This window comes from Cetorhinus maximus, chromosome 3 (assembly GCF_964194155.1).
Source record: "Cetorhinus maximus chromosome 3, sCetMax3.hap1.1, whole genome shotgun sequence".
NCBI classification, from domain to species: Eukaryota; Metazoa; Chordata; class Chondrichthyes; order Lamniformes; family Cetorhinidae; genus Cetorhinus; species Cetorhinus maximus.
In genome coordinates, this window is record NC_135881.1 from 203,327,336 (window position 1) to 203,345,452 (window position 18,117).

At 41.6% G+C, this 18,117-nt stretch overlaps 1 protein-coding gene across 2 annotated transcripts in view; it reads left to right on the top strand.

The window, feature by feature from the left end:
• pign (phosphatidylinositol glycan anchor biosynthesis, class N) overlaps nt 1-18,117 on the top strand; it is a 131,314-nt gene that overhangs the window by 80,578 nt on the left and 32,619 nt on the right. For both annotated transcript variants that reach the window (XR_013576264.1, XM_078539641.1), the window contains exons 14-18: nt 5,087-5,269; nt 5,574-5,716; nt 8,578-8,674; nt 12,380-12,472; nt 17,132-17,223. Coding sequence is in view for 1 of the 2 variants with exons in the window: in XM_078539641.1 (XP_078395767.1) it covers nt 5,087-5,269; nt 5,574-5,716; nt 8,578-8,674; nt 12,380-12,472; nt 17,132-17,223 (608 nt within the window). In the remaining variant the exon portion in view is untranslated. The remainder of the gene's footprint in view (nt 1-5,086; nt 5,270-5,573; nt 5,717-8,577; nt 8,675-12,379; nt 12,473-17,131; nt 17,224-18,117) is intronic.

Consider the following 18,117-nt stretch of genomic DNA (forward strand, 5'->3'; position numbering starts at 1 on the left):
TCAATCTACCTCCACCTCCACCGCCTCCTGAAGCAGAGAATTCCAAAATTGCACAACCCTCTGAGGGAAAAATATTCTCCTCATATATGTCCTAAAAGGGTGACACCTAATTTTAAAAGGTTTCCTCTAGTTCTGGACTCACCCACAAGAGGAAACATCCTTTCCACATCCACCTTGTTGGGACCGTTCAGGATCTTGTACACTTCAATCAAGTCATCCCTCACTCTTCCGAACTCCAGTGGAAACAAGCCCAGTCTGTCCAACCTTTCCTCATAAGGCAAATGTGCTCATTCCAGGTATAAACCTAGTAAACCTCCTCTGAACCACCTCCAATGCATTTACATCCTTCCTTAAATAAAGAGACCAAAACTGTTCACAGTATTTGAGGTGTGGTCTCAACAATGCCCTGTATAACTGAAGCGTAACATCCTTACTTTTATATTCAATTCCTCTTGTAATAAAGGATAGCATTCCATTAGCCTTCTTAATTATTTGCTGTACCTGCACACTAACTTTTTGTGACTCATGCACCAGAACACCTGGATCCCCCTGCACCTCGGAATTCTGCAGCCATTCGCCATTTAAGTAATACTCTGCTTTTTTATTCTTCATGCCAAAGTGAACAACTTCACATTTTTCTACATTATTCTCCATCTGCCAGACATTTGCCCACTCAATCAACCTCTCTATATCCATCTACAGCCTCATTATGTCTTCTTCACAACATATTTTCCTACCTTTCTTTGTTTCATTTGCAATTTTAGGTATCATGCCATCACTCCCCTCATCTAAATCCTTGATATAAATTGTAAAATGTTTGAGGCCCCAGCACAGACCCCTGTGGGACTCCACTCGTCACATCCTGCCAATCAGAAAATGACCCATTTATGCAAACTATGTTCATACTAATATGTTTCCCGCTACACCATGAGCTTTATTTTCTGCAATAACCTTTGATGTGGCACTTTATCAAATGCCTTCTGGAAATCCAAGTACAGCATGTCTATAGGCTCCCCTTTATCCACAGCGCATGTTACTCCTTCAAAAAACTCCAATAAGTTAGTTAAACATGATTTCCCTTTCACAAAACAATATTGACTCTTCCCGACTACCTTGGGCAGAATTTTCTGCCTGTCGGGCGGGCGAGCCCGACCCAATCTCCGTTGGGTGCGGAGCTGATCCCCACCGGAGAAGCGGGCTCCGCCGCCATTTTAAGTGGGCGGGCCAATTAAGGCCCACCCAGCGTGACGTCCGCCGGGAAGCGCTATGCTCTTCCTGTGCAGGTGGGGGGGATTCCCCAAATGCGAGAGTGCGCTCTTTCATGCAGGCACACGAAAGAGCGCACATCTCCCTGAGGCTAAGTGCTGCCTCAGGGAGATTGCTGACAGCTGTATAAACTTTAAAAATAGAAAAATAATAAAATCCTTAACATGTCTCCCTCGCAACAATGTCACATGGGATGGGACATGTTAATAAATTTCACTGAAACTTTAATAAACTTTTTTAAACCCTACATGAAACCTCATCCCGCCGGTGGATGAGGTTTCATGTTTTTTCAGAAGCCCGCTGGGGCTCCTGGCCTGCCCGCCAACCTTAAGGTTGGACGGGCAGGTCCTTTAATTGTTTTAATTATCCTGTCAATGGCCTCAACTGTGCCCCCCACCTTCCTGAATATTTAAATAGGGCGGGATGACATCAGGGGTTCCCCCCGACATCATCCCGCGTCATTTTCGCGTCGGCAAGTGGGCCTTGACCCCTGCTCGCCGACGGAAAAATTCAGCCCCTTGAGTTTCTCTAAGTGCCCAGCTATAACCTCCTTAATGATCGATTCTAACACCTTCCCCACCACAGACATCAAGTCAACTGGACTGTAGTTTGCTGTTTTCTGCCTCCCTTCATGAATAGAGGGGTTATATTTGCTACTTTCCAGTCTGATGGAACCTTTCCAGAACCTAGGGAATTTTGGAAATTTAACACCAGTGCATCTACTACCTCATTAGCCACCTTGTTTAAGACCCTAGAATGAAGTCCATCAGGACCTGGAGGTTTGTGAGCCTGCAGCTCCATCAGTTTGCTCAGTACCGCTTCCCGAGTGATTGTAAATTCACCAAATTCCCCTCTCCCCTCCACCTCCTGATTTACAGCTATTACTGAAATATTTTTTGTATATTCTATAGTGAAGACAAGCAAAATATTTGTTCACTTCGTTTACCATTTCCTTACCATCGACAATTAACACCCCATTGTCACTCTCTAGAGGACCAACACTCACTTTATTTACTCTTTTCCTTTTTAAATACCTGCCGAAACTCTTGCTGTCCATTTTTCTATTTCTAGCTAGCTTCCTCACATAGTCTAATTTCTTTCTCCTGATTAACCTTTTAGTCACTCTCTGCCGTTCTTTATATTCTGACCAATCACCTGCCATTCACCTAAACACAGTTATATGTTTTTTACCTTAAGTTTGATGGTTTCCTTAACTTCTTTAGTTAACCACTGGGTCCTCCCCTTATAATTTTTCTTTTTAGTAGGAATATACTTATTTTGTGTATTCTGAAATATCCCTTTAAATGTCTGCCACAGTTTCTCTATTGATCTATCCTCTAGCCTAGTATCACAGTTCACTTCAGCTAGCTCACTCTCATGCCTACATAGTTGCCGTTATTTAAGGTTAAAATACTAGTCTTAGACCCACTCTTCTCCCTTTTCAAACTGGTTGTAATATTCAATTATATTGTGGTCACTACTACCTAGGGGTGCCTTCATCCTGAGATCATTAATTAATTCTATCATATTACACAATACCAAGTCTAATATAACCTACCCTCTGGTTGGTTGCAGAATGCGTGCTCTAAGAAACTATCTTAAAAGCATTCTATGAACTCCTCATCCATGCTACTACTACCAATGTGATTTTTCCAGTTTATATGTAGATTAAAGTCACCCGTGATTATTGCCTTGCCTTTAACACAAGCACCCAATATTTCTTCTTGTACACATTATCCTACATTGTGGTTACAGTTAGGGTGCCTGTAAACCACTCCCACTAGTGACTTCTTTCCCCTACTATTCCTCATGTCCACCCAAACCGATTCTGCATCCTGATCTCCTGAACCCAGGTCATCTCTAACTATTGCACAAATGCCATCCTTGATTAACAGTGCTACCCCTCCACCTTTCCCTAGCTTCCTGTTCTTCCTGAATATCATATACACCTCAATATTCAGGACCCAATCCTTGTCATCCTGCAGCCACGTCTCTATAATGGCTATCAGATCATATTTATCTACTTCAATGTGAGCTATCAATTTAATCCCATGCAGCATTCAGATACAGAGCCTTTTGTCTTTTTGTTATCATGAACCTGCATCCATTTGCCGGTAAGTTTCCATCTGGAAAAAAATAAAATAGTTGGAAATCGAACTGAAAATGCCTGTTCACAGAAGAGAAATGGTTTAAAAAAAAATTGCTGGAAACCAATTCTTATTGCGCTGACATGCACCCAAATATGGGAGGCACAGTTAGAATTATACACTGAATGTATTTCCTGTAATATATATAAGCATCACAAGTTTCATCCCTCCGTAACAGACAGTTGCTAGAAAGGCTGCAGATACAGGTTGCAGCATTGCAGGCATGGCTTTGTATCTTCCTTCGAGCCTTGTGAACAAGGTGTCAAGGGTCATGTCAGTAGTTTCCCTTTCCACTGCTGCATCTGTAAATCTGTAGCGTGGGCTACAGGCAAGAGGATAGGAAATCCTGTAGCGGCAGACTAGTGGAATTCTCACCAGCAGTGTAAAAGAAGATGTATTCTTGCTTAAGACAGTGGCACGATACAGTCTTTTCATGCGTTCATACAAAATAAACATTTCAGCTAGACATCTGCAAGTCCAAATGGATATCTAGTTGAATTAAAACAGAAAATGCTTGAATTACTCAGCAGGTCTGGCAGCATCTTTGGACACAATCAGAGTTAACACTTCGAACAGCCAACATCATTTTTGTGTTCAGGTCTCTGAACTCACAACATTCTGACTCAGGTATGAGAGTGCTGCCAACTGAACCACCGCTGATTTTCTACTTCAACTCCACCTCCCTGCCCTAAACACCACCACCTGCAAGTTCCCCTCCAAGCTACACATCATTCGGACTTGGAACTATATCACTGTTCCTTCACTGTCGCTGGGGCAAAATCGCAGAACTCCCTTCCTAACAGCACTGTGGGTGTGCCTACGCCGCACGGACTGTAGCAGTTCAAGAAGGTTGCTCACCACCACCTTCTTGAGAGCAATTAGGGGGAGGGCAATAAATGCTGACCTAGCCAGCAAAGCCCACATCCCTTGAAAGATTTTTTTAAAATTACCATATCCAGGGTTCCCTTACAGTCCAAAGGTCTATAAATGAGAAATAGAATTAAAATGAAATTAATAACTTTAGTAATGTAGAGAAATTTGGAGCAAGCGAATTAAGTTCTTTGCCCCAACCTGGCATTGGTAAGGTTCTGGAATTTTCTTTATAATCGCATAACTTAGTAATAATATAATTTTTTTTAAAAATGCCACACTGAAAAGCCTATCTGTAGATCCCAAACTGCAAAACTACCAAATAAAATATACCCCAGTTTACCTTATTGCTTTAAAGAAAAAATATTCCTTTCACAATGCGTTTATAATTGTGCAAATGAATTGTGTAAAAATAACTTCTGTTAAAAAGAGCAGAAACATAATGCGTTAAATCTCAATCTGCACAGTACCAATAGTGGTGTGTATCAAATTGGTAAGACTGCCAGCCAGTAGATTAAAAAAAATAAAAGCAAGAATAAATTGGAAAAAAGCATCATTTGCAATCTTCATCACAATTTTTTGCATCTGTTCAGTGCCATGAAGCATGACAAATTTGACAACCGGGGTCTAAATTATTTCCCACTTATTCCTTTATTATTGCGTACCACACTGAGATTGACAGTAGGCAACAGACATAAAAAATATGCTATTAGGATTAACATTCAGTCTGACAACCCAGGTTAAGGAGAATCATTTTTTATTTGTGAAATAATTTCCATTGATCGCGTTATTTTCTCTTGCAGATCATTCTTTGCAAGTCATTAATGAACCTTGCTCTGGAAGGACTTTCTTATTATCATACCTATGACCGAGTCTTCTTGGGAATTAGTGTAGTGCTGGGCTTTGTGGGCTGGACATCCTATGCTTTTGTGTTGATTGTCAAACACCACACAAGACTAAGCAAGCTAACCTCCAAGCCTGACAAGGTAGGTGAAAAGTACTCAATGAAGTATTAAAAATGCCCATCACTTGCAGTAACCCCCGAGAGCTTTGATTTAACAAAGAAAAAATACTCTAGTTGAGTACTGTAAAATAGTAAAAACCGTTTTTATAATTTGGAGGCTATCAAAATGTCTCATAGCAGTTAAAAGTTATAGCCGCTTCAAACCACTAAAAGTAATCACACCAATGCTGCCCTGCCACTTTTTTAATCCTGAATCATTTGTGTAATTTCAGAGGCAGTTATTCTACACCATTGTAAATTTATGTTGTATTTCATATGTTTCACAGCTGTCGTCCAGTGGTCACCTTCCTGCAGTATTCATTGGGGCTGGTGTGGTGATAACACTGTTTCTGCAAATTCAGAGCTGTCCATGGACCTATTACATTTATTGCCTATTGCCAATCCCAGTGTGGTATGCAGTAATAAAGGAGTAAGTGGGAAATAATTTAGACCTGGTTGTCAAATTTGTCATGCTTCATAGCAATAAACAGATGCAAAAAATTGAGATGAAGGATGCAAACAGAGTTTTTCCCCAATTTATTTTGCCTTTATCTTGTTTTGTTTATCTGCCGTTTGGCAGCCCTGACATGTTGATGCACGGTGCTGTGCATTTGACATTTAACACATTTTGTTGCGGATGTTTTGTAATAGAAATTCTTTTACACAAAATTCATCTGCGAAATGCGTGCAATTACTTTTATTTGAGGAAATAAGGTAAACTGGAGTACATGTTATTTGGGGCAGTAGTTCTGCAGTATGGGATCATCACACATACCTTGCAGTATGGTATTTAAAAGAAACTTAAATTATTACAAAGTTGTGTGATTATAAAGAAAATTTCAGCATTTTGTCAATGCTAGAATGGGGCAAAGAACTTTAATTAACTCAAAGTTCCCTATTCCAATCTAAAACCTACTCGACCATTCATTATACTCTCTAATCAATGAAACAAAAAGATACAGAAAATAATAGTGTTCAGCTTATGAACTCACAAAATACTGCTGCAGCCCGTTTCAGCTTTTTCCCTGCAGTCTTTTAAACTTCTAAGATCATGGAAGATATGAAACATGAAGTTATTGTTCAAAACTTGGTATTTAGTTAAACATATTCAGTTGATTTTGATGATATGTTAGGGTACATTACCTTACCTGCTGTATCGCATACCAAAAACCGCAGCCGATTTCTGTCCATGTACCCGCTAGCAGCAGACGAAGGCTAAAAATTGTTTGCATAGTGCTGCTTCAGAGCAGTGCTATGTAGACTGCATCCAATCCCCTGGGGCAGACAGTTACCTGTTACCAGATGCTGTTAACTTTGTGGCTCGTGCAGGTTTCCGCATTGATATGCAAGAATATTGAAGGAATGAGAGTAGAAATTGCAGGGACACTGGCCATAATTTTTCCAGTCTTCCCTAGACTCCGGGGAGGTGCCAGAGGACTGGAGAATTGCAAACTTTACACCCTTGTTCAAAAAGGGTTGCAAGGATAAGCCCAGCAATTGCAGACCAGTCAGTTTAACATCAGTAGTAGCAAGATTGTAGAAACAATTGTTCGGAATAAGATTAGTCGTCACTTGGAAAAATATGGGTTGATAAAGAAGAGCCAGCATAGATTTCTAAAGGGGAAATCATGTTTAACTAACTTGCTGGAGTTTTTTGAAGAGGTAACAAGAAGGGTCAATGAGGGTAATGCTGTTGATGTGGTGTACATGGACTTTCAAAAGGCATTTGATACACACAACAGACTTGTGAGAAAAGTTATTATTCATGAAATAAAAGGGACAGTAGCAACGTGGATACAAAATTGGCTGAAAAATAGGAAGCAGAGAGTATGGTCAATGGATATTTTTCAGGCTGGAGGAAGGTTTGTAGTGGAGTTCCCCAGGGGTCGGTATTGGGACCCTTGCTTTTCCTGATATATATTAATGATCTAGATCTTGGTGTGTAGGGGACAATTTCAAAGTTTGCGGATAATACGAAGCTTGGGAGTGTTGTAAACTGTGAGGAGGACAGTGTGGAACTTCAAGAGGACATAGACAAGTTGGTGGAGTGGGCAGATAGGTAGAAGATGAAGTTCAGTGCAGAGAAGCGTGAGACGATGCATTTTGGTAGAAAGAACATGGACAGACAATACAAAATAAGGGGTGAAATTTTGAAGGGGGTGCAGGAGCAGAAAGATCTGGTTGTAAATGTGCATTGAAGGTGGAATGACAGGTGGAGAGAGCAGTTAATAAAGCATATAGTATCCTGGGCTTTATTAACAGGGGCATAGAGTACACGAACAAGGAGGTTATGCTGAATATATTTAAGGCACTCGTTAGACTTCAGCTAGAGTATTGTGTACAGTTCTGGGTGCCACACTATAGAAAGGATGTGAACACATCGGAAAGAGTGCAGAAGAGGTTTACAAGAATGATTCCAGGAATGAGAAACTTCAGTTACGAAGATAGATTGGAGAGGTTGGGACTGTTCTCCTTGGAGAGAAGGTGGTTAAAGGGAAATTTGATATAGAGACATTCAAAATCATGAAGTGACTGGACAGAGTAGATAGGGAGAAGCTGTTCCCGCTCGTAAAAAGATCAAGAATGAGAGGGCACGGATTTAAAGTGATTTTCAAAAGAAGCACATGTGATGTGAGAAAAAAACTTTGTCACACAACGAGTGGTTCGGGCCTGGAATGCATTGCCTGGAAGTGTAGTGGAGGCAGGTTCAATCAAGGCATTCAAGAGGGCATTAGATAACTATTTGAATAGAAACAATGTGCCGGGATGCAGGGAAAAGACAGGGCAATGGCACTAAGTCATAATGCTCATTTGGAGAGCCGGCGCAGACACAATGGGCCGAATGGCCTCCTTCTGTGCCGTTAAAATTATGCGATTCTGTGATAAGTCACTACTGCATGGATTCTCAAAATTCAGGCTACTAGTGTTAAGCATCTCTTAAGATGCTACTCTTTCCTGCTCTGTTTGCATTTAATTTGCATTCCTGACCTGTAAAATTTGCTCTTTTTTTGTAAATTCAATTTATGGAAGTATATATCCGGTGGCCGGGATTTTCCGTGGCTGGACTCACCGCGGGAGATTGGGTGGCTTAGCCAAAAGTCCACTGGTTTTCGGCGGGACTGGACAATCCCGACGGCGGGCAGGGCTGAAAAATCCCGCCAAATGTTTATGACTTTTATCCAGTTTAGAGAATATCGTTTTGTGAATGTTATTTGTGAATTGGAAATTAAGTTTAACTTCTAGATAAAACTGATCCCAAATAATATTTTACTCTTTTGCTTAATTGAACAGGTTTAGAGTTATTCAAAGTGTAATTGGTTTAGTTTTAACTCATCCTGCGAAATCCATTGGCTATTTACTACTTTTGATTCTGGGCATTGAAACTATGGTAAGTGATGTGAACTACTTTCCTATCCTTTGTTTCCTGTCTAAATTATAGATGAAGCTCTTTTCTCTAACAAATGGAAATGTCCTAACTTTTTGGGAAATCCCAATTTTTAGTAGATTTATGAGTTCAGAGCACAACATTGGCATGGGCTTTCACACAAAACTGTGATAATGAGGATAAGTAAATTTCATTTTAAAACTACCACAGGGACTGGTTGAGGCAAATAGAATAGATGCATTTAAGGAGAAGTTAGATAAGTACATGAGGGAGAAAGGATTAAAGGATTACTTGGATAGTGTTAGATGAGGAAGGATGAAGGATAGAGTTAGATAAGGAAGAATCGAGTGGAGCATAAACGGCAGCGTGCTGGGTTGAGCCAAATGTCCTGTTTCTGGGCTGTTTATTGTATCTAATATCGACTGAGGGTTTTTTTTTTAAATGTGGGATTTAAATACATCGGCCCAGATATTTACTCGGGTGGAAGGCATTGAGCCAGAACGGGAGGACCTCCAGTCGCAAGAACTGGAAAAATGTATTTCCCTAGCGTCCTGTAGACATTAAACTGCAGGACATCTTTTCAAGAGTGGGAAAGCAGCTGTGGACTGGGTGCCTGGTAAGTCTAAAACGCACGTGGTGTGGGAGTTGGATAATGTGGAGGTCCAATAGCATGAAGGTTAGCTCGTTGGACCTAGGGAAGCACTCTTGTTCCTCCTAGCCCACAGGCAATGCAATAAAGTCACTAATCTCATGGATCTAGCCTTTCTTGCCTTCTTTCGGTTGCTGATGTGTTAAAAATAAAAATCCAATTAAAATGGTGTCACGCAGCCTCATTAAAAGACTTCAATTCCCAATGGGTCTCCTGAGAGAGGATTGGCTTCTTTGCCCCCAACCGACTTCTAGTAAAATCAGAAACAGGCCAGTTGGGATTGGTTTTGAGATTTTTGATAGTTTTGTCTTCCCCATTGCACTCACCCCCCACCAATCGATGGGGGTTAAAATTTCCTTCATTACTTTGTCAGGAAAGAGAGCACTTTATTCTGTCTCTCACTCATGTTATATTGATCTGGAAGAGCTCAGTGGTGACAATGGGGATATAGAGTGGGAAAGGGTTCTGTTCCTCATTACTGAGATCCTCTAGAAGATATGAATGAAGAAAACAATTTGGTCTACCCAAACCCATCCATCCAGGAAGAATATGGCCAACGTATCCAGCTCCTTAAATGATTGCAGGTGTTTCTCTCCAAATACTCTGCGCTGACATTCATTGTCAATCTCTCTTTGTGTGAAGAACTCGTCTATGCTGGTGTTAATGCTCCACCGAGCCTCCTCCCATCCATTTTCATCTCCCCCCATCAGCAAAACCGTCTGTTCCTTTCTCCCTCATGTGTTTATCTAGCTTCCCCTTAGCTGTATCTATGCTGGTCTCCTCACCTACTCCTTATGGTCGTGAGTTCTTCATTGCAGCCATTCTCTGGGCAAAGAGGTTTCTCCTGAATTCCTTGGATTTGTTCGTAACTATCTTATATTTAAGATGGAGGTTTCTCTCTCTGTTTGCCCATTCTTTCTTATTCTCAGTGTCCCCCTCTGTTTCTCTTTTTTTCTGGAATTTATTTTCTGATTCTTCCTTTGATCAATCAGCCCCTCAAGAACAGTAGTTAGTCTCTAATTTAATTGGATAATATACAAACATAGAGAAATGATTAGACCATCCAACAATTTGAGTTTGTACATCTATTCAATAATGTAATAGCTGATCTGTATCTTAACTCCACCGACCCATCTTGATTCTGTAACCTTTAATGCCCTTGCCTACAACTAGCCTCTAATTTAGCTAAACATATGCAACAGTTTGTTTTCTTAAAAAGCACAGGCTAGGTTGAGCACAACTCTCGCTGAGCCCACCTATTTCCACCTGGGAAACATCACTCTGCTTCACCCTGTCTCAGTTCATCTGCTGCTGAAACCCTCATTCGTGCCTTCATTACCTCTAGACTTGGCTATTCCAACACGCTCCTGACTGGTCTCCCACATTCTACCATCTGTAAACTTGTGGTGATCCAAAACTTGTGTCTTAACTTGCAGCAAGTTCCATTCCCAGTCAAGCAAATTCTTGATGTTAAAATTCTCATCTTTGTATTCAAATCTCTTCGTGTCCTCGCCCCTCCCTATTTCTGTGTCCCCACCACTTCCCTCCTTTACAACACTCTTTAAAACCTGCCCCTTTGACCAAGATTTTGGTCATCTAACCCAATTCTCCTTATGTGGCTCGGTGTCATTCCTAGTTTTTTAATGCCCCTGTGCAGTGCCTTGGGATACTTCATTATGTTGAAAGTCCTATATAAATATAAGTTGTTATTGAGCAGCAGAATAATGCACCATGCACTATGTGGCATAAAGATTCAGTCCTTGGGTTAGATTATGAGATTTCTGTCTATTTGTGAGGAAACAGTTAAGTGATATTTACCTCATAAAGCATTAGATTCTTAGAGCAGCCAAGTACTGATGGCATGGAGGGTGATGAATTGAGTTGGATGGATCATTTTGCTAAATGGTTTCTTTCACCTACCCTACAACTGGAGCCAAAAGGAATGAATTCAAGTGTTCCAATCATTCAAGTGTTCCAATCAATCATCCACATTTGTTATGTTCAGATAACTCTCTCCAGGATAGCAGGAGTGAGTTTCCAGGAATCCTCACCCAGTATGTGGTGTCCAGCCTGATTGGCAGTTCTACTTCAGAATCCCCATGTAAGGATCAGCAGGCTTTGTAGAATGGTCAATGCCATATACAGTAGGCTGTGATAATAGTAAGGATTAAATTGGATGAAATAACATGTTTAAACAAATTGCATTTGATTTCTAGGCTATAATCTTCAATCCTTCAAGTATTATTGTTTAAATGTGTCCACTGCCATTCTGTTTAAATATTTACCTACCTAAAGAGATTGATATGACATTCTGTGGGGAAGGGAAAAAAGAACACAACAGCTATTCACATGCCTAGGTCAAAAGCCTGGCTCTCCCTCCCTCCCTAACAGCACTGTGGAAGTACCTTCACCACATGGCCTGCAGCAACTTAAGAAGACAACTCACTATCACCTTCTGAAGGGCAATTAGATGCAGGCAATAAATGCTGGCCTTTCCAGCAATGCCCACACCCCATGAATGAATAAAAGAAAAACCCTCATTATTTTTAGTAATCTTTCCCACTTGCACCAAGGTACTTCCTATAAATGATGTTTTGTCTTAGCTACAATTGAAATCCTGTACGTAGTGCATCACTTAAGCTATAAAGTACCCTTCTCTAATGCAGTTCATGGATCATTCTTGTGTAATATTACTCATAACTGTACGAGTCCATCTTGAATAATGCTGCAGCTTTAGGACATTGATATAGAAGTTAAAAAAGCAAACTCTGGCATGCCTTTGTGGAAGTAACCTGCCGACCCACTGAGTGTTGTCAAACCATTGGCCCGAATTTTCCGGCCCCCCCCACACCAGCGGGATCTTCTGGTCCCGCCGACCTGAACAGCGATTTCAATGGCTCGCTGGCCCCGCCATGGTAGGAGCTGCAAGATTCCGCCCATTGTGTTGGGTGGCACTAAGACACGTTTCCATTTCCTTCTCTGTGCTTTGTTTTATAGTTTTTCTGACTTTAAATTCTGTTTGCATCCATATCTGATGGCAGGATGTTCATTGTTTCTAGATTGTGAGTTTCTTCCACCGGCAAGTCCTCACATTTGGGCTGCTGTCGTTTGCTGGTTGGCCGCTGCTATCGAAGCTGTTTCATCAGAACAAGGTGCCCATTTGTTATTTTGTGTATCTAGTGCTCTATTATATCCTAAAAATGTGCCCTTTTTGAAAGATACTGCTATTTCACTGTCTATCTGTACACTTACCTAAATATGAATCTCCCCACTTTTGCTTGGTAGTACAGAAGTTGAATATTTCTGAAAAGAGAGACATGTTGCCCAAGCATTTCATCTTACACTTATCAGGGCAAACACAAGAATGCCAAATTTCAAAGGATCACAACAATTTATACTACAACCCTGATTGCACTAATAGCTACACTAGCAACCAATTTAAGATAATCAGTCGAGCTTGTAACATGGCTCACTTATGTTTGCTCAAAGCAATATACATTCATACGCAGGGACCCGTTCTCTACAAGTAAAAGGAATACGTTCAAGCCTTGCGCCTTTTTGAATTACCCGGGGGCGGGGGGGCGGCGGGGCTTGGGGAGTCTATAGTTCCCTGTTGCTTTCTCCATGGCAATACCTCGGGCAATCAAAGTCAACTTGCCAACCAAGCAGCACCCTTTTCTCCAGTAGTATAAATTGTTGTGATCATTTGAAATTTGGCATTCTTGCATTTGTCCTGATGAGTGAAAGATGAAAAGCTTCAGAAGCATGTCTTTCTTTTCAGCAATAGATCTCACTTTTTTTTATTAACCGGTGTTTAAAACAAATTTACCATGTGGATACTGAGTAGTGCAGGAATTTAGAACACTATCCCTTCTCTGGAGCCCAGATTTTAAAGCGCTACATTGTTACCTCCTTCTACCTCGGGCATCAAAATCATGGTGAGTAGTAAAACATTTTCTATTACAGACACACTTAAGCAATGACCATTGTCCACCTCAGTATGTATGATTGGAAGGAATTAGGGATCGTCAAAAATATCTTCTGAACATATGCTAAATTTAGTGTCAGCTGTGGCTCAGTTGGCGGCGCTCTTGGCTGAGTCAGAAGGTTTTGTGATCAGGTCCTGCTCCAGGACTTGAGTACAAAATTCCATGCCAACATCCCACTGAGGGAGTGCTGCACTGCCACCTTCGATGAGAGGTTAAACTGAGGCTCCATCTGCCCTCTCGGGTGAACGTAAAAGATCCCATGGCACTATTTCAGAATGCAGAGGAGTTATGCAGTGTCCTGACCAAAGTTTATCCCTCAGTCAACGTCAGAAAAAAAGACAATCTGGGTGTTATCACATTGCTGTTTGTGGGAGCTTGTTGTTTGTAAGTCGGCTGCAGTGTTTCCTACATTACTACAGTGGCTGCACTTCAAAAACTACTTAATTGGCTATAAAACAGTTTGGGATGTCTTTAGGTTGTGAAAGGCGCTTTATAAATGCAAGTCTTTCTTTTAAATGTAGTTGTTGCGGACAGGAGAGGGAGGCAAACTGAACTCCTTTATTTTTCCCGCCGTCTGCCGGAAGCAGGGGCTTTTTTAATTTTTGATATGTGTAGCGGGCTGTATCGGCATCCCAGAAAGAAAGATAGATTAATGTTCCGTGCTCCACTCACTGCATTAACCTTATCTTTTCCTTCCAAATTTTATTGACCGTTCCCAACATCTCCTGTTTCTGTTTCAATTTTCTTTCTATTGAATATAAACTGATACCAGTGGCCTTACAACAAAAGTTGTAAACATACAAATGGGTGCTTCTTTGTGTTTGGACCGACTCTTGAGTTCAATGTTTCTTATGTTGGCTGGAGGAGGTCCTGTGGTGCAGTGGGTAGCGTCCCTGCTTTTGAGCCAGAAGCTCCCGAGTTCGAGTCCCACTCCAGGACTTAATGGCCACGGAAAGTGGGTTCATAACGCAGCCAGAAAGGTTGATTGTCAACCTGCAGATCTTTCTAACATGCCCAGGGCAGGCAGTAAGAGTGGGAGAGACTTGTAGTCAGCCTTGCTTGATGCGGAGTGGTGCCCCTCAAGCTATCACCTCTGACTTAAGGCTAGCGACCTGTTCCAGGAAAATCAAGCCACGGAAAACAGATGTAATCCTGCGCATTGTCTGCCTCGTGCATTTCAAGACATGGGAAATCTTCTAAGTCTAAGACAGGCCCAGCTTTCCTGACAGGATCAGCCCCCGAAAGCTGTTTTCAGGTGCCTTTGGTACTTTCAACATTTTCTGTTTTTATTTCAGGTTTCCACCCCTTGCAGTTTGTTTCTTTAACCCATCTAAACATAGCCTACCACAAACTCATTTTGTGCTTTCGCATTAGATTGACTGCTCTATAATCTTCATCCTTTCATAACTGTTTTTGGAAAAAAATATCCTGCTGGTAATTTTTTAATGAAATTTATGGTGTTCTCTTTTAAAGGTGTGCTTTTGTTAGTTTCTAGTCATTGTGTGAATAGAAAACCTTCCCAGCACTGAGCATTTCCAAGTCGGGAGTACAACAAGCCACACGCCAGTAAAGCACTGTGCCCTGTCAGTGTATCTCGAGTCTAACATCAGAAAGGCGCCCTGCTGCACTAGACCAGTGCTGTTCAATGGAAATCACTACTGAAATCATCAGCCATTCATCATCCTGTTTAATCCCACTAATAATAATGCTGATTTTCCGATAACTTGTTTGTGGATAGGACTTATTTTCGTCTAAGATGGATTTTTTTCTTATATTTTCATTTCTTTGTATTGGGTGCCGGCACCTGTTTTAAATCTGAGTGCCAGTAGCCTTGAGGTACTTTGCAGATTGGGTACTTGGGTATTTCCATGGTTGAGCATTGCAAACTATTTGAGGACAAAGAGCATCTCAAACAAAATCAAATTCTGCCTTCATCCAGTGCACACACACACACTCACAAACACACCCACCCTTTCACCAGGAATTGTTGAATAGTAAGCGCGAGTAAAAATCTTGCACTTTGGTCTGGATTTTGTGGAGCCCGCTGAAGCGGGTAAGAGGGCTGGCGGGCATGGGGAATTGTGCGGGAGCCCGCACATCAGACTCCTGACAGTATGAGCAATTAAGCCAGTGGCGGAAAGGTAACGAAATGAGAAACTCGCCCATTAGCGGTGGGAAGCTCAATATGCTTAATGTGCCCACTTGTACATAATTTTTCACGTGTCCCTCGTAACCCTTCAGTAAACCACCCAGTGGAGGCTGGCAACTTATATGTGGCTTCCCTGATTCACTGTGAGAGTCCTTTGGAACTTCCAGGAGACTGACTCACAGAGTGGAGGAAATTCAGGACTTGGTCCAAACTTTAAAGGGGCAGCTTACAACAGAAGTGTCGAGCGGCCTTCCCTTAAAGTGGCATCACAGAATCTGAGACACAAATAGGAGGACAGTTTGGCTGCCTGCGAGGAAAGGAAGAGGTATTGGTAGCACGGAACTCACCCTGTCCATTTTCACCTTCCAGCGCTGGAGGGGACGCACTGGCCGGACTGTGACATCTCAGATCTCAGTTCAACCCGTGGATGCCACCGAGTGATCTCGTATGATGGCGGAGGAATCTCCTCCCTGGACTTTGGAGTGTCTATCTGTGCTGGAGCAACAGAAATTTAGATGCTGGAGATTTAAACTGCAGTGTTTCCTTAAAGAACTGCAAGGCGATTTCCAACGATAACGGAGGGCAGGCTGCCCTTTAAATATGGCGGCAGTTCCTGCACGGCCATCAGTCGATGCAGACTTCCCAACGTCAGAGCCGTACCCCACCCCCTCGCCATGTGATCCAGGGGGCAAGCCCGCATCACCCGCATACCTGAGCTTGTCACCGCGTAATCGAGTTCAGCCCACCGCCACGGACTCACGCCAGACCCCGGACAACGCCTGGGTCCCGTTGGCGGGTGTTGTGATCGCAGGACTAAACCCAGACTATTTTCTTTTCCCCACCTGCAGCCCGGGGAGATGTAAGCCAATTGCACTGGCCTAACGACTAGTTGAGCAGAGGCTAGCTAACTTGGCATCAACTAGCGATCAAACCTGGGAACCCCTGGTCTGCGTGGCTTAACACAATAAACCACACTGTGCCTTTCCCTTCTTAGCCACTGGAAAAGCTGAGTCTGGCTGAAATTGAGACAAATGAGTCTGATCGAATGCAATATATAAGCAGTAATGTTAATGTGAGATTTAGCTGAGTTTGCTCAGCGGGGCTAATTTTATGAGTCTGCGCCACCCTCAACTTTTTGGACATAAATGGACTGGAACAAAGTCATGCACGTTGTGCGTCTGAATTTCTGATTCACGTAGCCAGCAGGCAAGGCTCCCTGCTGACATCAAAAACTAATAAAAATACTCTTCATGTAAAAAAAAAAACGTTTTAGACAATGGAAGCCTAGTATTTTATTCTTGTCAATGTGGCCCTGACTGAGTGAAATAGGTGAAAATGGAGAGGAAATCAGTTTGCTTCATATATCAAATATTCAGTATATCCAGAGATGGGAATTGTGATATCTGTTCTTTTACAGTGATTGTAGCAATTATTGCACCTTCACTTGAACCTGAAACACTACAAAGTTTTCGTACCTTGGCTAGTCTCAGTTGGATTTAAATCCAGTGGTAAAAGAGTGTAGTAATCCTCTGACTCTAATATTCACATAAACTGGAAAATGTCTTGTTTCACAGGCTAAAGTTCAGTTGGCACATCAGTATAATTTGTGTTAATTTGTTTATTTTATTCTATTTTTATTTGTTTTTTATCTATTCTGTTTTTGTTCTCATTAGGTGATGTCTTTAAGCTGGATTTTTTTCAGCTTCATCCTGGCTGTATTTCCATTGATGCCAGTTGTTGGAAGAAGTCCCAATATTGCTCTTGTGTAAGTTTGCACAAGTCTTTTATTTAAAACAAAACTTTATTTTCTGTCACTTGGAAATTGGTCGCATAATGTAGTAGTGTTATCCTGAGGTAATGTGGATAGAAAAAAATAAGGTACGAGATTTTCTGTTTTCAAACAATAATTGAGGAAGAAATCACTCACAATTGTTTATTTTGATATCTTGTATGTGTAATGTGTTGCATAGACTAGGAAGGTCCAGCCTCTAGTGTATACTGAGCTGAATGATCTATGCCAGGGCAATGTTAGGGACACTACTTTTAACCTCGGTGCCCCTGGCTAGGCAAAGGACAAATCGACTAGGATTTCTGCCCCTGATTGTTATCAGGAGTGAAGCAAGAGAAAGATAGTTTCTTTCTTCATTCCAATTTGATTTTATTTTCATAGAATTTTGAAAACAAACAAAGCAATTTTGGGCAGGAGAGAGAGTGGATTGTGAGAGGTTAAAGCAGAGGAGTTTGGGAGAGGAGTAGTGCACTGAATGAGGGAAAAGAGAAGGGGTTTCAAAATGGGAGGGGGCATTTCAGAGGACCTGAAAGAGAGAGGAGTGATTAAGAAACAATTGGTTTATCCCCCTTCCCATTCACTTGGATTTGGAGTTCAATGTGGAGAAGTATGAGGTTATCCACTTTAGATCAGGAAAGTCAGATTAGAATATTTTCTTAATGTTGAGAGACTAGGAACTGTGGAGGAGCAAAACGATTTGTACAAAACTGATCCATGTGACCAAATCATTAGAAGCTGGTGCATGTGCACAAAAAATAACCAGAAAAGGCTAAAGGTATGGTGGCCTATATCTAAGGGATTTGGAATATAAAAGTTATGTCTCAGTTGGACAGATCCTTGGTCAGACTACAATTGGTGGAATACTTCAGT